This window comes from Tursiops truncatus, chromosome 20 (genome assembly GCF_011762595.2).
Source record: "Tursiops truncatus isolate mTurTru1 chromosome 20, mTurTru1.mat.Y, whole genome shotgun sequence".
In the NCBI taxonomy this organism is placed as follows: Eukaryota; Metazoa; Chordata; class Mammalia; order Artiodactyla; family Delphinidae; genus Tursiops; species Tursiops truncatus.
In genome coordinates this window covers 31,405,527-31,430,171 of record NC_047053.1, presented here as the reverse complement: position 1 = coordinate 31,430,171, position 24,645 = coordinate 31,405,527, and the positions used below count along the sequence as shown (strand labels likewise).

The 24,645-nt window shown below is 36.3% G+C and overlaps 1 protein-coding gene across 2 annotated transcripts in view; it reads right to left on the bottom strand.

Moving 5' to 3' along the window:
- The window catches only part of USP32 (ubiquitin specific peptidase 32), a 150,792-nt gene that overhangs the window by 15,104 nt on the left and 111,043 nt on the right, over positions 1-24,645 (bottom strand). The window contains exons 16-27 of one of the 2 annotated variants that reach the window (XM_073797726.1): positions 20,922-21,081; positions 17,650-17,804; positions 16,378-16,459; positions 15,282-15,356; positions 14,669-14,807; positions 14,300-14,405; positions 13,055-13,228; positions 12,084-12,258; positions 11,399-11,550; positions 10,007-10,118; positions 8,537-8,748; positions 3,120-3,304 (exon numbers count right to left, since the gene is read on the bottom strand). In XM_073797726.1, the coding sequence (XP_073653827.1) occupies positions 3,120-3,304; positions 8,537-8,748; positions 10,007-10,118; positions 11,399-11,550; positions 12,084-12,258; positions 13,055-13,228; positions 14,300-14,405; positions 14,669-14,807; positions 15,282-15,356; positions 16,378-16,459; positions 17,650-17,804; positions 20,922-21,081 (1,727 nt within the window). The remainder of the gene's footprint in view (positions 1-3,119; positions 3,305-8,536; positions 8,749-10,006; positions 10,119-11,398; positions 11,551-12,083; positions 12,259-13,054; positions 13,229-14,299; positions 14,406-14,668; positions 14,808-15,281; positions 15,357-16,377; positions 16,460-17,649; positions 17,805-20,921; positions 21,082-24,645) is intronic. The other variant, XM_073797727.1, reaches the window with a different exon arrangement.

Below are 24,645 nucleotides of genomic sequence, written 5' to 3'. Positions count from 1 at the left end.
TAAAAAGTCTCTTTACTTTGTTGCTCTAATGAAAACCTGGCTTTCCTGAGGACTCCGCTTCCAGTTCACCTCTTAAGTGCTAGCTTTCTTCTCATACACCCCAGAACCTGAAGGTGATATGGGTCTCCTCCTTACTCCTCTTTACCACTTCTGGTAAAATTCTGGTTCCTATGTAGCATCTGCTACTGAATTATACCACCTGCTTGCTATTCCTCCTTGGTAGGGACATTTTTTCTTTATTCACTAAAGATTTTAGAACGCAGTTCACTGTTTTTCTCTCTGTCACTTCCATCATACTCTTGGTGACTTTCAATGTAACTTACCTAACAACTCCTTGGCCTTCTCTCTTCCAACAATAATCTCCATTCTATATTGATCTACCCTCTCCAATGGTCATATTCTAGATCTTGTCAATTGATGGTGGCTATTACATGGCTGCTGAAGGTAATGAAGCCATGATAAGGACTTTACCATCTCCAAAAATCTCAATTCCAAACATCCTACTTTGAAACAAACATTTCCTATCTTCTTGGATCACTTATTCAAGTATCACTACTCTAACAATTCTTTGACCCAACATAAACCTCCAATCACTGCCCTCAAATCCTCACTTTCCTCCTTATCCACTGTCCCTCAAACTAATCATCTTCTGCATGGATCCTCAATTCCAGGAATTTGTCCATTTAATCTAAATTTTCAAATTTATTGACATGAATACTCAGAAAAGTAGAGAACTGTACAATGAACAGCACCCAACTACAATTAATCATCGACTCTTGGCCACTCTTATTTCATCTATACCCTTACCTAGCCCCACTAGATTCTTTTATTCCATTTTTTAAAAATGTGGTACAATATACATAAAATTTACTATTTAATCATTTTAAGTGTACAACTCAGAGGCATTAGGTACATTCACAATGTTGTGCAATTATCACTACCACCCAGCTCCAGAACCTTTTTATCTTCTCAAACAGAAACTCTATCCATTAAGCAATAATAAATTCCCCTCCCCTCAGACCTTGTTAACCTCTAATCTACTTTCTGTCTATAAACTTGCCTATTCGAGATACACCTCATAAAAGTGGAATCATACAAATATTTGTCCTTTTGTGTCTAGCTTATTTCACTGAGTGTAATGTCTTCAAGGCTCATCCATGTTGTAGTATGTATCAGAACTCCATTCCTTTTTATGGCTGAATAATACTCCACTGTATGTATATACCACATTTTGTTTATCCATTCATCTCTTGATGGACTTCTGGGTTGTTTCTACCTCTTGGCTACTGTGACTCACTAGATACTTTCGAAGAAAATCAGAGGCATTTTATCATTTTCATCCATAAATATTTCACTGTGTTATCTCTAAAAGATAAGCTCTTATTATTCTTTTAATGTCTGTAGGACCATCTTCTCTTTAACCTACTCTAACCTCTGTGTCTTTTTTTTTTTTTTTTTTGGCGGTATGTGGGCCTCTCACTGTTGTGGCCTCTCCCGCTGTGGAGCACAGGCTCCGGATGCCCAGGCTCAGCGGCCATGGCCCACGGGCCCAGCTGCTCCGCGGCATGTGGGATCCTCCCAGACCGGGTCACGAACCCGTGTCCCCTGCATCGGCAGGCAGACTCTCAACCACTGCACCACCAGGGAAGCCCTAACCTCTGTGTCTTCATCTACACCGCTCCATTAAGACAGCTTTTGCAAGGTCACCAAAGACTGCCATTTTATCAAATCCAGTGGTCAATTCCCAGTCCTTCTCTTAATCTGACCAGTCCTCCCTTAAACACTATCTTCACTTAACTTCTGGGACACTACTCACTCCTGGTTTTCTTCTTACTTCACTGGCTGTTCCTTCTGAATCTCCTTTGTTGTCTCTCCCTCCATTATTCAGCCTCTAAATGCTGGAATGCATCAGGAATTAGATCTTAGGCATCTTTTCTCTTACTATCTAAATAATATCAACTGGTCTCAGGGCTTTAAATACCAACTATTTGCTGATGAAACCTATATTTATACCTCCTGGAAAGACCTTAAGTCTATCTCCCACTTGAAAATATAACACAGATCTTGAAATTAGCTTGATTCCTATCATTGCTTGCCAAAACCTACTCCTTCTCCAGTCTTCCTCATTTCATTAAATGGTATCAGCATTCACAAACAATTGTTCAGGCTGAAAAATCTAGCTTGGATTCCTCCTCCCCTCATACTCTATATCTGATTCATTAGCAAGCCCTGGGAAAAGTCCTCATCTAGAAGCTAGATTAGATTTTCACTTCAAATTTAATCTTGCCCTATTGTCATTTTTACTAAACACAACATTCATCAATTAAATCACTTATCTATTATTTGTACTTTTCCTTTAAAATTTATTTACCTTAAGCCGTATCCTAATTATCAAAAGACCCTCATACCATAACAAATAACCTATCTGCAAAAATAATTTCTTTACTCAGTTAACACAGAAGCAAAACTTCCACTTGTACCATGATAACAAGAAAATGATCTTCAATTCAAATGAGATATAAAAGGCAACACAATCCCAAAGATTATTAGAAGTAAATACATTTACTAATCCAATAGAACAGTGGTAAGAGGAATGGAAAAAAAACCAGAAGATGCTTATTTTCTTTACCAAGACTTATGAAATTACTCCATGTTAAAATGACATGGTAGGGAGATAATCCAACTGAATCATTGTTATGGCATGAGACTTTTTCAGAGTTCATGTATAGATATGCACGTATAGATACTGCTCCCATTTGGAATTTCAGAGGGTTGAGATGATGCAAATTTCCTGGTGAATTCATACTCTCTACTTTTGTAGGAACAGAAGCCAAGGATATTACCTGAAGCATATAAAATACTAGCTGAAAAAATTTAGGTAAGAGATCAGAGAATACAACAATTATTAGACACTGGAATGTCTAGGTGATGAAAGGAAGGCGTACAGTCTCTCCTACTCAAAAGACCAAACCAAATGGTTGAACTGTATGTTCTCTGGATGGTTCTTCAAGGAGTGATTAACCTGACATGGAATGGGTCCTATAAATCACACAGAATTCACATAAATTCTTCTTCTACATTCGGAAACCAAAGATCTAGGAAGATGCCCTGAAACTCACCAATCTTGCGCATGATTACTAGCTTCCTGAGGTGGGAGTGGGCTGGCTAATCGAGATACTTGAATCCAAACTGCATCATACAGGTCTTTCTTCCGGGTATGCGCAGTACATGGAACAATCAGAGGCATTCCGAAAAGGCTGGGGCGATTCTTCTGAGATGACAGGAAATACAGTTCTGTCCTCATCTGTATGTACAAACAAGAGAAGGAAGAGCGGAGAAGATAGGCCTCTGATTCCTCCCTTTCATTCTTCTAAGACTGCCAAAAACAGGCATCACTACCATTTTCAACTTAGTCGCTATCACACTTCTCTTTATTTATAGGACCATCTTTTATTAATATGAAGAGAATGGTTATTCAAAGTGGAATCACTAAAAGGTTGAGGTATTGCCAATTTCAGAGTTGCTCTCTATCAAACTTGGGTTTTCAGCATTTAATATTTTCAAACTGCGTAGTTTTTCTCTGATAAATATTTCTCACACACACTGAATCATATGTAAAAAAATTAAAAATCATATTCTTAATTACATGATAGAATAAAAGTAAGGTAAACTTTTAAAACGTTTGCTTTGAGTACGTTAAAGGAGATTTTTATCATTTCTTAACATGGAGATACTGCACAGAATTAGCTTGGAAATGATGGCTTAAAACAAAAGTTCAGTATAATAGAAAGGTTGCTGGGAGTTGCAGGATTACTCAAAAAAGCTGATGAGCGCTTGGACATTTAATTCTTTAAGTTTGGTCTTTATATAGTAGAGAAGCTAAGCCAACAACTTATAAACCCACTAGTTTCTAAGTGAAAAGACTCTCTTATTTCAGATCCTCAAGTATTTTGTTTTGCCATTATTCACTTAAGATTAGCTAAGTACATGATTTTAAGACCCCATTTCATGTGTTGGTAGTTATATTATTATAAGACCCACAGAAATGTGGACAGAGTTCAGAACTATTTTTTAAAAATCAAAAAACTTAGATGAGTTTTTCTCTTCTAAAACTTCTACTTTTCTTCCACTCCAACTCCTGGTAGATGACTTATTTTACTAAATAAATGAGGTCATTTAAGCAACTATTTCTTTACTCTTCTCAGTGTATTTCTCTTCTTTTTTTTAAAAATTAATTTATTTATTTTTGGCTGCGTTGGGTCTTCGTTGCCGCGCGCAGGCTTTCTCTAGTTGCAGCGAGTGGGGGCTACTCTTCATTGCGGTGTGCAGGCTTCTCATTGTGGTGGCTTCTCTTGTTGCAGAGCATGGGCTCTAGGTGCGTGGGCTTCAGTAGCTGTGGCACGTGGACTCAGTAGTTGTGGTGTACGGGCTTAATTGCTCTGCTGCATGTGGGGTCTTCCTGGACCAGGGTTCGAACCCGTGTCCCCTGCCTTGTCAGGTGGATTCTTAACCGTTGTGTCACCAGGGAAGTCCCTGTATTTCTCTTCTAAACCCACACAATTTTCATCCTCTTGAAGGTAACTTCTCCCAGGGCCCTGTGGCCCATACCTGCTCAGTTCCTAATGGGATAATGCTCCCAGCTTTACTGCATCAGGAATTTTCCTTTTGTCCTCTCCTAACAACTTTTTCTCTAATCTGAAAAAACTCACTTGACCTAACTGTGCTAAGTTCTTGCCCTATTTCTTTACTTGGTTACACAGCCCAACTTCTCAGTTTTCATTCTTTTTGATGTCTCTGGCCTATGTAACCACGTCTTTCTTTCTTAATTTTTTTTTGAAACTGACTTCCCTTTAGTTGTTGTGTCAACACAACACTATTTCTCCCTTTAGTCTCTGAATATTCTTGCCTATGTTACCTTGCCTTATTCCCCTTCTTTTTCTATCTTGTAGAAGGGAGTAGAAGAAAAATACTTTCAAAGTAAGTCAACCATGAGATCAAAGGGTCTGAAAGAAGAAGGTGGCAATGAAAATGACGAAAAATGGTAAATTCAAGTAGTATTTTGAAAGAAGAAATTAAAAGGCATAATGATACACTGAATATAGGGTTTTAGAAGAAAAGGGGAAAAAAATCTAAGAACACTTCTAGGCTTTAGCCTTTAGCATGGAAGAACGGTGTTGCCTTTCACATCAATAATGGGAAAAGGGAGTTGACTTGGGACAGATGGTAAAATCAATTTTAGGCATTCCCCAAAGAAGCTGCTAGATCATGAAGGAAACTGGAAACAGGGAACTGGTTAAAAGGTGAAAATTTCGAGCTGACAATATGGCTTTATGGTCCAATGATTACAAAAACCTATATATAATGCTTTAGCACTTACAAGCACTTTATGTAACATATACATGATAAATGAAGAGAGCTGTTTTCTAAGAAAGATTAAAAATACGTCAGTGTTCTTAATATATAATCTGATAATGCTCCGTTAAAAAAGACATGGGGAAATAAATGAATCACCCCAATTATTTTAGCTGATGGGACCCGTTGGAGCTGTGCTTAAACAAAATTCCAAGACACAAATATATCCCTTAATTCTCTAGGATGTCCACTCATACAATCCTGTTTAGAATATGTTCCATAGAACATCATTCACATGGTCAGAAAATCACTTTAACTCGGGAGTTACTGATTCAAAGGAGGGAAAATATACATTTCAAAGAATTATCACAAAGCAAATAGTTGTGTAATCACCAGTCAGGTCAAGAAACAATTCAGCCAGCACTCCAGAGCCTTCCTCTTGCTTCCTCCCAATCACAAATTCTTCCTTCCTCCTAACGGTAACAGTTTTTCTCAATTTTATGGTAATCAATTCTTTGCTTTTCTTTATCATTTTATACCCTACGCATAAACAGAAAATTTCATTTTCCCTGTCTTTAAAGTTTTTATTTATAAATAGAATCATATTATTGGTATTTCTTTTGTGTCTGGTTTCTTTCCCACATGATGTTTATGAGATTCATTTATGTTGGGTATAACTAAAAATTCATTTATTTTCATTGCTGTATAATATTCTATTATATGACCATGTCTCAATTTCCTTATCCTTTCTACTACTAATGGACATTTAGTGGTTTTATTTTGTGTTTTCATAAAAACACAAAATGGAATAGTGAAATTACTTATCTTTAATTAGAAAACTATTTTTACAAGTAGCCGTATTAATGTACACTCTCATCAGCAGTGTATGAGATTTCCTGTTGCTCAATTATTCTTACCAACACTGTCAACCTGTTTAATAATGATAGCTATTCTGGTGGGTGTGCAGTGATATTGTAATGTGGGTTTTTTAAAAAAAATATTTATTTTTGGTTGCCTTGGGTCTTCGTTGCTGCACGTGGTCTTCTCTAGTTGCGGAGAGTGCAGGCTACTCTTCATTGTGGTGCGCGGGCTTCTCATTGTGGTGGCTTCTCTTGTTGTGGAGCAAAGGCTCTAGGCCGTGGGCTTCAGTAGTTGTGGCACGTGGGCTCAGTAGTTGTGGTGCATGGGTTCTAGAGCTCAGGCTCAGTAGTTGTGGCGCACGGGCTTAGTTGCTCCATGGCATGTGGGATCTTCCCGGACCAGGGCTCAAACCCATGTCCCCTGCGTTGGCAGGCGGATTCTTAACCACTGCGCCACCAGAGAAGTCTTCATAATGTGATTTTAATTTGCATTTCCCTAATTAGCAGTGTGGCTGATCACTTTTTCATATGATTATTGGCGATTTAGATATCCTTTCTGTGATGTGCCTATTTAAGTATTAGCCATTTTTTTATTGAATTGTTTTTTCTTAGTGACTTATAGGAGTCCTTTATATTTTCTGGATTGAGCCTTTTTGTTGGTTATATGAGTTACAAACATCTTCTACTCCTAGGCTTGCCTTTTACTTTCTTAGTGATGTCTTTTGATGAAACCGAAGTTCATAATTTTAATGATGTACAATTTATCTTTTCTTTTATGGTTAGTGCTTTCTGTGTCCTGTTCAAGAATCTTTTTCTCTAAACCAAGGTCATGAATATATTCACGTTTATTATCTTCTAGGGTCTGCTTTTCCTTCATATTTAATTCTGCAGTCCACCTGGAATTGATTTTTATGTGGTGAGAGGTAGGTGTGTCAAGTTTCATATGGCTATTCAATTATCCCAGCACAATTTACTGAGAAAACTGTCTTCCACTGCTCTGTAATGTCATCTTTGTTATAAATCAAGTGTTCATACATAACAGAGCCCTGTTTCTGGGCTCTCTATTTTATTTCATTGGTCTATTTGCCTTTTCTCACACCAATATCACAATGTCTCAAGTATCATCGCTTTATAAAATCATTATATCTGGTAGCTCAATTCTTCATGTTTTGTTCTTCTTCAAGACTGTCTTGGTTATTTTAGTGCTTTGTGCTTCCATATATTAGAATCAGCTTATCAATTTATACACACACAAGCATACACATACAGAGTATGCATTTTTATTGGGATTGTGCATTGAATCTGTAGATTTGTTTGTGGAGAATGGATATGTTTGAAATACTGAGTCTTCTAATCCATGAACACAGTCTGTTCCTTCAAACATCTGAGTCTTCTTTAATTTCTAGCAATAATATTTTATTGTTTTCTATACAGATACCTTGTATATTTTTTGTAAAGTTTATTTCCAGGTATTTAATTTTTTTCTTGGTACTTAGTTTTTTGAATAAATGATAATTTTATGATAAATGATTTCTGTAGTGAATTTTGGTGGTCCCCAAAAAGATATGTCCACATCCTAACTCCAAGAACTTACGAATATGACCTTATATGGCAAAAGGGTTTTTGCATATGTAATTAATTGAGATATCATCCTGGATTATTTGGATGGCCCCTAAATCCTATGACAATTGTTCTTATCAGTGAAAGCCAGAGGAAGAAGGAGAAGAAGGCCAAAACAGATGCAGAGATTGGAGTTATACAGCCACAAGCTAAGGAATGCCTGTACAAGTTGGAAGAGGCAAGAAGGATTCTCTCCTAAAACCTATGGAGGGGGCACAACCCTGTTGATGCCTTGATTTCAGACTTCTGGCCTTCAGAACTGTGAAAGAATTAATTTCTGTTGTTTTAAGCCACCAAGTTTGTGGTAATTTGTTACAGCAGTCCTAGGAAACAACTTGTCTTGCCCAAGAATCTTCTTGTTTCTCCCTCCAAAACAAACAAACAAAACCTTCTCCCCAAAGGCATCTACACTTATATGGCGGAGAAGATGTACATGGCTACATGAACATATAGGAGCCACAAACTTTTTAAAGACAGTAGTACTATATTCAGATGCACCAGCTCTCCTGTTGCTGCTTGATACATGAGTGAGGAATGTCATTTCATACGTAGGCCATCATGTGTGATATTAAATCCTGGCTGCAATCACTTAGAACATAACACATTGAAAGTGCACACACTGAAGATGTTGCAAAGACAGAAAATGGCTGTTTCATAAATAACACTGGCAAGACCAGCAGTAACTTGCCTAACATTAAACTAACCATTTTTCGGTGGACTGCAATGATGTAGCCTGTAAAGGAACTGTCAGGAAGAGATGGCATATGACCATTCACCATTCCATTTGTGAAGTTTTTCTCAGTTCCACATGGCACAACAGTGTTTGGCATTCCATTGGGGATGAATATGGATCGAGGCAGGTCCCCATTGGTGGTTAGGGTGAACATTCCATTTGTAGATGGGGAAGAGGAGAAATCTACAAATTCAAAGATAAGTATAGCATTACAAGTCTGTGGTACCTTTATCTTTTCTCAAATATCGCTGGAGCCCAGACCACTGACACTCTCTTTTAACAGAGGACAGGGAGGAATCATAGGTCAAATGATAATTCTAGATTAACTGGAAGATTTTAACTTCAGATTTTACCTCGATAACTCACACTTCTGACTAAATGACAAAGCATGAGTAGCTGACAGAAAGAGTAAGTAGAATTTTTCCAACAATCTTTATTAGTACCGTGTTGTGGCACGAAAACAGTTCTACTGCTTTTCTTTTTCCTCTCCTCTAAAAATTCATTTCTCCATTCTTCTAGAAATGTTCTAAGACGGTAGTCCCAAGCCAGATGATGGGTTTTTAAAAAATTGTTTAACTTTTAAAAAAGACTATTTTTTAGGGCAGTTTTAGACTCAGTAAAATAAAGAGCAAGGTAGAGATTTCCCACCTGCTGCCTGCCCCCACCCAGCACAGCCTCCCCCAGTAGCAACCTGCCCCACCAGAGTGAAACATTTGTTACAACTGATGAAAGTCGCTGCTTTTTAAATTAAAATTAAATTAAAAGTGCATTTCCTCCCTTTGACTAGCCACATTTCAAGTGCTAAACAGTCCATGTGACTAGTAGATAACTCTATTGGATGGCAAAGATTACAGGAAGTTTTCCTCATTGCAGAGAGTTCTATTGGACAGTGATGATAACCAAAAAGCAATGTTAAATCAGTACTATCAACCATCAGTACTATCTACTGAGTGCCAATGAGAGGAGCCTCATTCTCTCTGAAGCATGTTATAGTTGGGGAACGAATCTAACTGGCAACAGTATAAAGAGGAGACAAACCCCACTAATGGCCAAAAAGACTCATTGGATGACCATATTAAATCACAGGCAATATTAGATAAACAGATTCCTTTTTAGTCAAATTTATTATTTTGTTTTCTGATAGTACATTTCTCTCATACCATCTGTTACCATGTTAATATTAGATAAAAGAGTTAAAGGACATCTGAATTCCAGTGGTAGATTTAGCTAGTAACTACCTATCTAACTTAGGTTCTCTGAATTTTAGGTTCCTCACCTATAAAATGAGGATTTGAGATAAATGATCACCAAGGTTTCCTTCAGGCTCCAAAATTCTTTTGCGCTAATATTTTTAGCCTAAACAAAAGCCTAAAAAGGATGACAACCCTTAGACTGTTATTCAAAGCTAAAATCATGAGAAGGAGCTCTAGTTCTATCTTACCTGTCTGTACTGGACTAGAAGCTGAAATTGGAGATCCAGGGACGGGAATTTCAAATGCACACAAAAATCCACTCACTGAGAGTCGTACTTTCTGGTTGTCCTGAGGGAAATTCTATAGAAAAAGAGGCAAGATGAGAAGGGGGAGATGTTTCAGATAAAATGGAGAATCATCCCTCTGATAGATCTGAAGCAAATGTCTTAGATCCTTTTATCAGTAAAACAAATAAGATGTCCGAATAATTTTTCTAAAATAACTATAAATGAAAGCTTGATAAACTAAGTGAAAACTAACCTTCCTGACAAAACCATTATCCCCTTTCATAGGAGGGCAGTATGATGTGTATAACTGACTTCTTAAGTTTTGTCCATCATTTCAAGAATCTAAACCCAAAATCCCCAGAGAGATCTCACCTCCGCATTACGTATGAAAAAAAATGTCAAAGAGGTGGGAGTTTGTTCAGAAATCCCAAAGATGAATATAAATAATACCAGTGGTAGGAGCTCAATTTAGGGTAGGCAATATATTTATTAAATTTCTTGTTTCTCCAGCTGGTATGCAAGAAGTGATTTGTGTCACTTTGTCTTTACTCTTTAATTTCTTAGTGTGTTGAAAGGCCAGGTATATATATTCATAAATAAGTACTAAAAGAACACATTTGTACATATATAAAATACTTTAAGAATTCTAGCAATAGTGGTAATACAGAAGAGCTGTTAGATGTAGCAGCAGCAGTCACTGGGGGTAAATCTAGACTGTAGTGACACAGCTAGATCACTCCATATAGGTAGCTTTGGGCTTACATATTTCCCTTCTTTAAAAATACCACCATTGGGACTTCCCTGGTGGTCCAATGGTTAAGACTCTGTGCTTCCACCGCAGGGGACACGGGTTCGATCCCTTGTAGGGGAACTAAGATCCTGCATGCCATGCAATGTGGCCAAAAATAAATAAATAAAAAAAAATACCACTGTCATTATTACTCTTTTATTCTCGTAGACAACTCTTTTTTTTTTTTTTTTTTTTTTGCGGTACGCGGGCCTCTCACTGTTGTGGCCTCTCCTGTTGTGGAGCACAGGCTCCGGACGCGCAGGCTCAGCGGCCATGGCTCACGGGCCCAGCCGCTCCGCGGAATGTGGGATCCTCCCGGACCGGGGCACGAACCCGCATCCCCTGCATCGGCATGCGGACTCTCAACCACTGCACCACCAGGGAAGCCCCTGGTAGACAACTCTTTTAAGCTTCTTCCAGAACGAAAAACTTCACAAATTTTTTTCCAGTTTTTGTTGTGTTTTATTATCTCCCTTGGTCATTTGACACAATAATTAATTGAGAAAACTGTGATCTTTGAAGGATGGAATCAAGAGTTTCCTAAAAAGAACAGCTAATATCACCTTTATGTTGGAACCATGTACTTCTGCAAGAAGGATTTGTTCTGATTTAAGTCCACAGAGATCGCTCAGCTGTTTTTTTAAACCTGTGTACTTTTCATCCATATTCAGTCTTAGTCCATACCGTACAGGGGTAGTACCATCCAACGTAATAACTAGTAAAGAGAAAAGATTTTTTTACGAGTAAAATTCAGGTTTCATTGAAAGCTTTACACTGTGTGTGTGTGTGTGTGAGAGAGAGACTTGGAAATAGCAAACATTTCAGTCTAGAATTTTAATTTTATATGTAAACACTACGACAGATGGTGCTTAAAGATAATCTTAAGTAAAATCATTATTTTTTGAATATTCATCTGATACAGAAGTGTGAGTGGCTTTGCAAGATTTTAAAGAGAGTTCCTGGCACATTTGAAACTGACAGAAGACTCAATGGGCACAAAAATGGACCCATATTCCAAGTCTTTCAAACCTCAAATCATGCCTGAAATTAGACTGTTAAATTGTAACATGCTCACAACACTGTAAACCAACTAACACCAATAAAATTAAAAAAAAAAATTATAACACGCTGACTACCAATCTTTATGAGAATGCATTATACACAAATGACTATACTTACAAATTCAGGCTGCTTGAATAAGGTAAAAGACAATGGAATTAAATAATTTTTCATAACTTTGCGACCCACCTGTTATTTCTAAGTGCATATAACTGTCCATCGGTAGTGGCAAAGACAAAAAATTGAAAGGGTCAAATCGGACACTTATATGCCCACATGTCTTGCATTTGACTTGGGACCTTAGCTGCCCATGGAACAAATCCACAACTATTGATCTATTTCTCCTCAGATGGTTGTCCCAGGCCTAGCAAGAAAAATGATTAGAGAAATTTTTTATCTCCCCAAATTCAAAGAAAATGGTTAAATATATTAGATCTAAATGTCAAGAATATAATCCTTAAAAAATAAAAGCTTCATGCCTACAAATTTACAAGTCAGATATGTAATTTAAAATATACTGTCTACTGAGATAGTAGAGAAATACATAAAATACTTCAAGAATTCTGGCAACAGTGGTAACACAGAAGAGCTGCCAAGTGTAGCAGCAGCACTCACTGGGGTAAATCTAGACTGTAGTGACATAGCCAGATCACTCTGCGTCGGCAGCTTTGGGCTTACATATTTCCCTTCTTTAAAAATACCACCATCGGGACTTCCCTGGCGGTCCACAATAGAATGTGATTCTTTCTGCTCAATCTATAACGTATTAAACTCAGACGGAAAACCCTATTTTTTTCTTTCTTCTTACCATAGTAACAATGATGAGTTCTTTGTCCATTAAAAAGCGGATAAAATATGCCTATTGGTCACTGTACACATTACTTTAGCAATTATGGGGACTCCTAAATTTCTACTGAATGATTATTCCTACATCTTCTCCCCCAAATTTACATTGAAGAGGAAACACTTTTCTATTTTCATTAAAGATGCTTTGTTTTAGGATTATTGCACAAGAAATAAGCAGAGAAACGTAAATTCCTTCATTTTCGCAGTAAAATTCTGACCGCAGAATAGTTTAGTTATCATTAAGTTGTGCAACACGTATTTGTGGTCAGAATATTTTATCTATTGCTTACATTAGAAACTCAAAACTGACAAACCTCTGCAGCTACTTCCCAGTCTGGTCGGCCATCACTGTCCTTTAGTTCCACATATGGCTTCTCATGGACTCGGTTGAGATCTTCATGAAGACCATCCAAGAGAAAAGCCAGAAGTTCTTGGGAGTCTTGTTGCTGGAACCCATTAAACCTGGGAGCATATTTTGCTATGGTCCACTATAAATATAAGAGGAATCAAACTCATTATTTGCTATCTCATAAAGTTTAGAAAGAACATGCCCATAATTCTATCAGAGGCATTAGAAGAAGATACATAGTATAGTATTTAGTCTGTCTCTATTTCAGCAAACATATTTTGGATAATCATGAAATCTTTCTAATCTTAATCTCAAATGATGCTCCCTCCCCCAGCCCCAAAAAGTATTATGGCCAATCCTATGTCCTGGTTTAGCATCATATAAGCAAACAGTTCTTAAGGTACATAGCTATTTAAGATACAAGATGGAAATATTAAAATGGCATTTGCTCACATTGGAAGATTCCCTTTTATAATGTTTTCTTTTACAGTTAGCTTTTCTGGTCTTGTTGTATCCTAGCTTTTATTATTAGAGGCAGAATAGCCTCATGTTCAACTGTGAGGACTTAGTAACTAGCTTGCAACCTTGGACAAGCTATTTGACTGCTATGAGTCTTAGTTTCCTGAGCCATAAAATGCGGATAATAATGTTGCTTTATACTGTAGGGCCATTTAGAAGATTAAATGAGTTAATACATAATTATTACAGTGGCTGGTAATCCTAACATCAACTAGAATTCACTGCATATGATATTAATGTCAAATTTGTATCCATTTAATTACATTCTTTCTTTCTGCTACTTTTTAAAATTCTACAGATAGAAGTAATTATCTTAGTAATGTTAAAAATGTATGGAGTATCATTAATTAGACTCAAGTCTACCTTGCAGTTAGAATACTGCTAATAGTGAAGGATTAAGAAAGAAAGGCTTACTGTATATATAAGTAAGATACCTGATAAATTAGTAAAATGAATGACATCCCAAATTTAGACTATACTTTTGATCTTTTTCTACCCAGTATGTCTATAGTAGTATTTTGCATATATGTGAAGAAGTAAAAGTATCTGACATCCAGTTTATGCCTTGTGAAGGACCCAAAAACATTACACTAAAACTAAAAAGCTAAATATAAATAACATATAGAGAAAAATAATTACTTAAATAACTGCTTAGGACTTAAATACCTTTATATTATTTTAACATGCTTACCCGAAGCTTTAATGGGGCAACATTCTTCTGAGTTCCACTCCAAAGTTCCTGTACTAAATCCCCATAGCATTTAGCCATATGCCCCTTCATACCAATGGGATTTGTCCTAGAAGTTTGAGAGGAAAATTCGTTGCCAAAGATTCTTATAAATCACAATCATGTTGACACAGAAATGCCTAGAGTCTGTTTCCTCACATCAAAATATCTTTTCAAAATAAGAGAAGTAGCATTTGGTCCTTACTTCATGCTTAATAGGGCAAATGAGATTAAGACTTTGCTCCCCCAGGGTGAAGAGAGAGGAGATTTAGGTAATATTGTGTTCATAGCAAAGTTATAAAAGTTAAGAGCCAATGACTCAAGGAAGATTACCTGTTGAGTTCATAAAGATGTCTCCCTGAGATAAAATACTGTGTCAGTGGCTGTGTGTTACTAACACACTGGATGCTTGAGTTCATGAAGCATGTGTTTCCCAGGTTACTCAGACCTGTGGCCCCCTTTTCTGTCGGAACTGGAACAAACAACATGAGAACGGAAGCCTAGCTGTAGCAAGATGTCATGACCAAACAGTTATTTGTATTCAATGCAATGATTTTTATAACTCTTCTAATCAATTAAATGGAGTTAATATTTCTCTATTGGGTCTTGCAATGCTAAGTAGAGGCTTTTTAATGGAGCATCATCGGCAATCATGATAATCTATGTTCATTTGTAATCTAGAAGCAGCAGTGATTCTCTTTAATTGTTATGATCGTTTTTTAGAGTTCAAACAATTCTCTCCTAGAATTATGTCTTTCAAAATATATAAATTATTTAATTGCATGGTTAGAAAGAAATTTGATGCTTCAGGAAAAAGAAAAATAAGAGGGGGCCTAATCGCTTTTGAGCTAGAAAGCTACAAGTCGTTAACACTTCAACAGTTGAGAGAAGGAAAAATAAAAGAATAATTTTAAGATTGTTTAAAAATAATACACTGTAGACTTACCCTTGTGTCTATCTATTTTACTACTGTTTGCTATAAAGGACATTTCTTCAGGCCAACTCATATCTTTGTTGCGAACTGGAAAAACAGACAGCAATGTGTTAATTTCTTATCTATTCAAATCACACCCACTAAATTGCTTCTGTTAAAAAAAAAGTTCTTATTTCTAAATCAGAAACTGAAAAAAAAAATCAAGTTAATTTTAGTAATTGCCTCTGAAACCATTCCAATTCTTTACACTGGAGACTTTATTGGTTAGAATTAATTAGTAAGCTAATCTCTAAATTACATACATGAAGTAAAATTATACTCAACCATCTATAGAAGGAATTAAAGTTCTTAAACTTAATACATTGGAACTATTACAATGCTTTCTTAAATTGTGACAACTGCCAGAGTAATCTATTCATTTTAATACAAAGGCAGCTAGGAATGTTTCATGAATCTTTTTTTTTTTTTTGGCGGTACGCGGGCCTCTCACTGTTGCGGCCTCTCCCGTTGTGGAGCACAGGCTCCGGACGCGCAGGCTCAGCGGCCATGGCTCACGGGCCCAGCCGCCCCGCGGCATGTGGGATCTTCCCGGACCGGGGCACGAACCCGTGTCCCCTGCATCGGCAGGCGGACTCTCAACCACTGCGCCACCAGGGAAGCCCTGTTTCATGAATCTTGATGAGAAAAGACACACTAAGTTTTCAATGATGTGTGCTTGCCAGTGTGTAAATCTATGCTTATGTTGGTGAATGACTAGTGTTGACTAATGAAAAGCCTGCACCACTAACTGTTGCAAGAAAGTCTCCTGACAAAGAGGCAGCTTGAAAATTTTAAGGAGCTATAAACTTATAACTGAATTCACTTGTTTTTACCCACTGTTTCCACCCTTTCCAGCCAATGAATGCAGACATGTTTTTCTCTTAAAGCAATATAAATAGTATTACATTACAGTAGGATTACATAAGGGTTTAATGGGTTTTCTTTACTATATAGAATATAGTGATCAAATACCAGTTGGAAAAACTATAAAATCAATTATCAGTGAGTAATTCAATCTTTAAATTCTTCCCCTAAAAATCTAATACAAATGCATGCTTCCATCTTGTACCTTCAATTACCAAGTGCTGCTCATCCTGGATTTTCAAATATTCCAATCTATGATCCTCATCATCCAGAAGAGTGAGGTAATTCTGTATATGGAGGAGGAAATGTTTTGTTAATTTAATTACTAAACATGAAACAAATATGGAAATAAAAATGAATGACAATTAAAAACATCCTTGTAGTTACATAACTCGTGACAGATATTTAGCATATTATAGTTATTCAGAAATGCTTATAATTTTGGTGGCAAAATGAGGGAAAGACAATGTATACTTTGTAAACACATACTTTATGTGTCTAAAAAAGTTATATAGGATTTGGGGGACACCAGAAAAGACTCATCACATATCAAACCAGAATTCATTGAGATTTAGATTTTCTGAACAGCTGATAGAAAAGAAGTTTTTTTAGTATCTAGTATGAAATTCAGTAAATGTGCTTGTGGTCAAGATGGAACTTGATTATTTACTAGGAATTGAAAATGTAAAACCAAATGTCATGCAATAGAATTATACATTTTTGTTGATGCTCACCCTGTCTAAAGTGCTCAGAAAATTAATTCATTTAATTCTTACAACTATCCTAAGGGAAATACTATTATTTTCCCCATTTACTCATGAGAAAACTGTGACACAGAGTCAAGGGACTCGCCCTTGGTTATTCGACTAACAGGTGTGAGGGCCAAGATTTAATCCGTGGCAGTGTAGCTCCAGGACCTCTGCTCTTAACTTATTATACAACTGGTCACCTCTCAATGGTGACCAAAGGAGAATGTAAGAAAGAAGGAACTAGGGAATAAAGAACTGGTTAAAACTACTTATGATCCAATTTCAGAGTATTAATGGAAATATATTGCATGTGTTAGGAAGAATATATAAGCAATTAACAGCACTGCCTCTGAGGAGAATGGAAGATAGGGGTCAGAGGATGGAAAGGAAGAATTTTCACTACATACTTTTGTATTGTTTGAATTTTTTTAACATCTATATAAGTTACTTTAAGACAAATCAAAAATAAACTATTTGTTAAAAAGTGATATTTGCCGTTACTTTATAATAATAATCTTTACAAGATGGTACTGTCCATGACTGTTATTATGGGTTTCAGATGACAAATATCTATATGTATGCATCCAGTAATTTAAAAGTTGAAGTTTCCACTGCGATTCCGAGACATGGCTTTCAGAACAATTAGTGTAGATAAAAATAACCCATACTTATGAAACATGGATTTAACACTTAATCAGGACTTTCCTTGACTCCGACATGTCTCTTACCTCACTGTTGTATAGCCACAGGCGCATATCCTCCTCTTTGATGCGCAGCCTCTGAGATAGATATTCATGAATTTCCTTGATGGTCTGCATTCGACTAAAACAGCCTGTATAGGCTAAGACCCGCTTTAATGGTGCATTCGGAGAAGGTACATTTCCTATGGTCACAGTAGTCACAGTAAGGAAAAACGCAGATGTAAAAAAAAAACACCCCTCTCAGCAATGGGGACCATACTATTTTTGGACATGATGAGAAATGAGAGTTACAGATTTAATAATTTTATAAATTAAGACGCTTTAAGAGAAAGCTTTAAAATGAAGATAGGAGAACTAAGTGTCTTAGAGTAAGCCTTAACTTTGAAAGGAAGAACAACAAAATTAGAGGCCCAAATAATTGGCAGTATCTGGATCCCAAGAAGACTGGCAAATATCAACGGGCATCTGTATCTAGGCTGCCCTCAGCTGAGTCACACTCAATAGCAAAATCAAAACTCAGTGTAAAAATGGGGAAGATAAAATGGGGCTGGATTTGAATTCCACAGATAGATAATTGGATTTACCTGATCTACTTTCTTAAACTGTCTTTGAGTTACTAATCACATCACTCTCATTAAGTAGCCCAATTACCTAGCACACTGGTACAATTACACAAGAATTGTTACTTGTACTTAGAATTCTAAGTAGGCATAGATGTTACTTGGCCAAACAAAGCTTTAAAGTGAAGCCAAGAAACTTCCCATGACAAAAAAATTGCCCTACTGAAAGGTAGTAAGGGGGGAATCATATGGCCTGCCCACCCGAAAAGAGAAAAGCAGACATGACCTTGAATTCTTGAAGGGCTCAAGGTGGAAACAAAAAGAGGCAATAAGAGGAAAGAGTGAATACTGAAGGAAGAATATATCAAGTCTAACCACATATTTTAAAAGAAAAGGGTGATAAAATGACAAGAGATTATGGAAATCAAAAACAGGTTGCTAAAACAATATGCTAAACCCTGGGTAACTACTCAGCCAAAAATCTAGACAAAAGCTGTAGCTTAAAATGGTCATCTCTGCCTATGGGAGGTTATAGTTTACTGAGCAACCCAAAACTAAAATACACTTAACATATCAATATAATCCATGAAGGGTACAATTATACACTCGAGGTAGTTTTCCATCCATTCAATGGTGACTTAGCTTTTTTCCTCCCATTAAATGTGCTTTGAGTCTTTACCTACTAAACAGAGGAGAAAAGTACTGGCATCATCCACTTTTTCAGAGTTTCCAAGAATTAACTCACCTAAAATAAGCTGAAAAATCATCTAACAATGACTTCTTGTCTGTTGAAAAGGCTACAATTAAGTCATTGTTAACTGTGGCAAGGTTTGTATACCTGTCATTCCAAAAGGAATAGAAGAGCCTAGTAAACAGCTGTGATAAATTGAGTAATGAGAAAGATGAAAACCACGTTATGGAGAACAAACCCAACCATGATCAATTTTTAAACATCTAGCAAGGCAAATCATTTACTATCAGCAAGCAAAGGATAATCCCTAGAAGAAAACAAAAGAGCAAATTTCTCCAAAAACACATCAGAGGATTAGTTATAAGATTACAGCAAGAAAGCATATTTTTATAAACTTCAAAGTGATTAATGATTGATTTCACAACTAATTAGTAAGAAATAAAATTTCAAATTAAGAACAAATTTGGAGCATAATAACTACCCAGTTCTAGGATTCAGAAGCATTTGCTAGTGCAGTGTCCAAGTCAACTTCTATTGTCCTTAAGCCACATAAGAAATTTATTTGAATTCTAGACAGTTTTTGTAGCATAGCTCATTAAGCAGGCAGCCACTTATTATACATAATTTTGTGCTTTTGAATAGCACCAACAAATCTAGTGGAATTTACAGAAGCAGCAAAAATCTAGGATCAGCACAAGAGTTACAAAGAATACTTACTAAAAGCGCAACAACACATCTTGCCTCTCATGTTATCTTTCAAAGAGAATTGAAAAAGATATGTACTAAGGGTGCCATGGGAGCAAGGCAAATACTATTATTATTCAATGGAAAATTAAATTAAGAGTGTTTCAGAGAGATTCTTATTTCACTGTTCCTTGATTTTAATGTGTTCCAAGACAAAGTTTGGTTAGGCAGAGGCCACTGCTTTGCTATAATTCTTACCAAACAGTATGTGTAAGAATCTCCATATATTATCTGAATACAACCTTTAATGAAGATATAAAACTACTCTATTACATTTCAAAGGAGGGATGATACTTTATAGGGTTGGTTTGGATTCAAAGGTAGTTCTTTCATATTAAGTTATATTAATTATAACATCATTCTGGCATTGTTAACACAGTGTGGGACTATGTGTAAATGGATGAACTCATTATTTTTGCTGAAGAAGAACTATTTCAAATATTTGCAAGGCAAAAGCATTGAGCAAGTCCAGGCCATCAATAAAATGTAACCTCATAGATCAGCTCGGTGCTTTGTGACCACCTAGAGGGGTGGGATAGGGACGGTGAGAGTGAGATGCAAGAGGGAGAAGATATGGGGATATGTATATGTACAGCTGATTCACTTTGTTAGAAAGCAGAAAGTAACACACCATTGTAAAGCAATTATACTCCAATAAAGATGTTAGAAAAATAAAATAAAATTTAACCTCACAGAGAAATCAAAAGGGAACTTTTTGCATGTATTACATTAAAACGAGAACTTATATGTCATTTTGATAGGCTTGATGTTTTTGAAAGAAAATGTGTCAATTTCATTTTCAAAAATGTATCTTTTCCTTTGTATTATCTGTCTGTTATAAAGGCTCCTTGGACCTAGTATGAGAAATGTATCATGTTTTGTTAAAAAAAAAACAAAAAACAAACAAAAAAAGATGATATTGCCAAAGAAATTACTGCTTAGAAATTTGAGTGGAGTTGAAAAGACCAGTCATTGACTGGCAGACTCTAATTTAGGTCCAGCACATAATTTACAATGTCTTGTTCTCAAAGAAACAAAATAAATAAAATTTACTTCTACGTATTATCTTTGTATGTTTACAAGCCAAAAAAGGGAACAACATTTCTCAGTTTGCTGCTGAGATTTTGCCTCTACCCCATCTAGTTCTTGCGCATGACCGTAGATCTAAGCCCCACAAGTGATTTACTGATTCTGTATGAAAACAGATGAAAATGTGTATTAGTACAGTGGCACCAGACTATGAGCAAATTGGTTTTTATTTTTTTAAGGAGATGCATGGTATTCTTGCTGCATTCTTAAGTTACCTCTTGGTAAATGCTGAGGAAACATTCTCAGGCTCATCATACCCATATTCACCCAGATGTTAGACTGCTGTGTCCGAGTGGCAGGCTGCTGTCTCAGGAAGAGAAGATAGCGAGGAAATAATTCCAGCTCTGGGATTTCTGTCTTGCTATTCTTGATTACCTATTGTTTTAAAAGACATAAAGTGATCACTATAAAAGAAACAAAACTTGCCTTTTTTTTGGTTTTTTTTTTGCGGTACGCGGGCCTCTCATTGTTGTGGCCTCTCCCGTTGCAGAGCACAGGCTCCGGACACGCAGGCTCAGCGGCCATGGCTCACGGGCCCAGCCGCTCCGCGGCATGTGGGATCTTCCCGGACCAGGGCACGAACCCATGTTCCCTGCATCGGCAGGCGGACTCTCAACCACTGCGTCACCAGGGAAGCCCAAAACTTGCCATTTTTAACCTAATTTCTTAGATTTATTTTTAAACTAAAATGTTCAATAGGTTCACTGCCTATATTTCAGTTAGATTATAGAAATTCACAGGTTTAAATTACATGGGTTTAAAGACCCTCAGCCTCCTGCACCTTAGTCCATTTTCCAGGATTAGGATTCCTGGTGGGTATTTTCTCCCCTTTCATTTAAAAGCAAGTAATATCAAAATTAAGGGGAAAAAATCTTAAATATTATCTACAATTCTAGCACTCTCACACCATAACTCTTTTCACTTTTACATATTTCATACATATAAATGATGGTATTTTAAAGGACAAATTCTTAGGAATGGAGTTAATAAAAAAGTACGAAAGTATTCATGTCATTAACTACATAAGTCATAGTGACACCCAAAATGCAGCAGTATTCCCGGAAATGTATGAATGTATTACTTTCACAAAAACTTATCACTGGATATCATTTAAAGATACCCCATTTCTGGGCTTCCCTGGTGGTGCAGTGGTTAAGAACCTGCCTGCCAATGCAGGGGACACAGGTTCGAGCCCTGGTCCAGGAAGATCCCACATGCCGTGGAGCAACTAAGCCCATGTGCCACAACTACGGAGCCTACAAGCCACAACTACTGAACCCACGTGCCACAACTACTGAAGCCCACGCACCTAGAGCCCATGCTCCGCAACAAGAGAAGCCACCGCAATGAGAAGCCCATGCACCGCAACAAAGAGTAGCCCCTGCTCGCCACAACCAGAGAAAGCCCGTGTGCAGCAACCAAGACTCAATGCAACCAAAAATAAATAATAAAATTAAAAAACAAACAAAAAAAAATTAAAAAACAAACCCCATTTCTTTAATACATATAAAAAATATTATAAATTTGCTTAAAATTTTATTTCTTGTATTTGTAGTGAGAACAAAAATGTTTCCACGTAAAAATTTACTATCTGTGTTTTATGTAACTGGACTGTTCATATATTTTTTGTCTATGATTAAAACAACTAAATTGGATGTACAAAACTGGAAGTCACACGGTTCAAACAGGATTTTTCAGTAATCTCTCTAATAACTTGCTTGCTAGTCCCAAAACACAGGAAAACATATTACCAAAATAGTGCTTTAAGAGTTTTAAGAGTAGCACCTTATCAATTTAGCATTCCAAAAGGATAGCAGGGTCAACAGTCAAACTCTTTAAAACATAAAATCTTACAGAACCTTTAATAGTCTCAAGTGATTGGGCTTTGTTTCATTTCCTTTTGCCTTAGTAACCAATATATTCTGCAACAGAGCAATTTTTAATATCAAGAGGGGGCAGTAAAGAACCAGATAAAAACAATGTTACAAACCAAACCTTTAGGACTATTTCTTAAAATTATTCTACATGTTCTGATATGCTATAGTATGGTACTAGGAAAGCTCCACTTAGGAGCTTTTTCAACTCCTATTTAAAGCAGTAAAAGGAGCTCTCCCTGACACTGGAGGAAAACAAAGTCTGTCCACTTCTAGAGGGTCACTGATAGCTGCAAAGCCAACAGTAAAATTCTCTTATGATTTCAGTTTAACTGTGATTTTGGGAAAGATCAATAATTCTGCATCTATAGTCATCAGGCTACATAAAAAACATACTTTTGGCAGAATCTGAAATGACAAAGAAGTAATTTTTATAATCTGTAGCTTGCTTTCCAAGATAAGTGATTTTGTGAGCAAATTACAGATTAACAAATTCTTATACATACAGGCACAATCATACATAAATACATATTTATTTACATTTTAATTATTCTTGTATATGAACTTATTAACTTCAACCATAACCGGCAAACAATAGATGCAATTCCATTTACAGGAATTTACCTTAAAGAGATCATCACAATGTTTAGAAAGAGACTATTCACCAGAAAATTGTTTTTTTTTTTCAGTCGTGTGGTGCAGCACACAAGATCTTAGTTCCCCGACCAGGGATTGAACCTGTGCCCCCTGCATTGGGAGCACAGAGTCTCAACCACTGGACTGTCAGGGAAGTCCCAGAAAATTGCTTTAAACAACTAAGATCTAGAAGCAAACTAAAAGTCCATCAGTGGTGATTGGTTAATTGTGATTTATGTACATATGCATGTGTATGTAATAAATTAAGGAACACTATGCAATTATTAAAAATAATGGTATAGATCTAAATTTATTAGCTTAGAAAGATATCAATAGCATCTATCTTAGACTGAAAATAGCAGATCACAAGACATCAAGTATAATATGACTCAATTTCATTAAATTATCTATACATATTTGTATATGTATATGAATAGGCACAGAGGAATGTTTGGAAAGATGAAAACCAAAATGTTAATAGTAATTATCTCTTAAGTAGTAGGATATGGTAGATATGGTATGCTTTTTATTTTCTTCTTTATTTTTTCTATATTGCTTAATTTGTTATCATTGAGCTTGTACATGTGCAAATTAAATAAAGCTATTTTTTTAATGGTATGATTTATGTAAAAATGAAAGTATTTACTTTTAACCTTGCTGTAGCAAATATATTTAGTATTCTTTAACTTGAAACACCATATTCTAAATGTTTTTACAGCAATTTTTCCTGAATCAGGTTAAATTTATCTTATTTAGAGGTAAAAAAATATTATCAAGCCTGCAACTGAAGCTTTTATGTAGTAAAATTACTACTTATTAAACTAATATTTATCTGACATCAATGTTAAAAAACATGATCTTTTGTGAGGCTCCAAAAAAACTTGTTTAATAATTATAATGATGATGGTGATGATAGTAGCAACAGGCAAAATTTATTGACCATTTACTATAAATCAGGTGCTGTGCTAATCATATGTATTATTTACTTATCAAAACAACTATAATGAGGTAGATATTATTGTTATCACCATTTTACAGATGAGGAAACTAAGGTTTAGAGATTAGCACTGGTAATCTGAATTCAGGCAGACTCCAAAACATCAAACTCACTCACTCACTCACTCACTCACTAACTCTATCTATCTATCTATCTATCTATCTATCTATCTATCTATCTACCTACCTACCTACCTACCTACCTATCCATCCAACACAATTATCACCATGATTCTCCTACAGACATAGAATATTAGATCTGCCTTTGTCAATGCAGGGGACATGGGTTCGATCCCTGGTCCAGGAAGATTCCACATGCCTCGGAGCAACTAAGCCTGTGTGCCACAACTATTGAGCCTGTGCTCTAGAGCCCATGAGCTACAACTACTGGGCCCACGCCCTGCAACTACTGAAGCCTGCGTCCCTAGAGCCC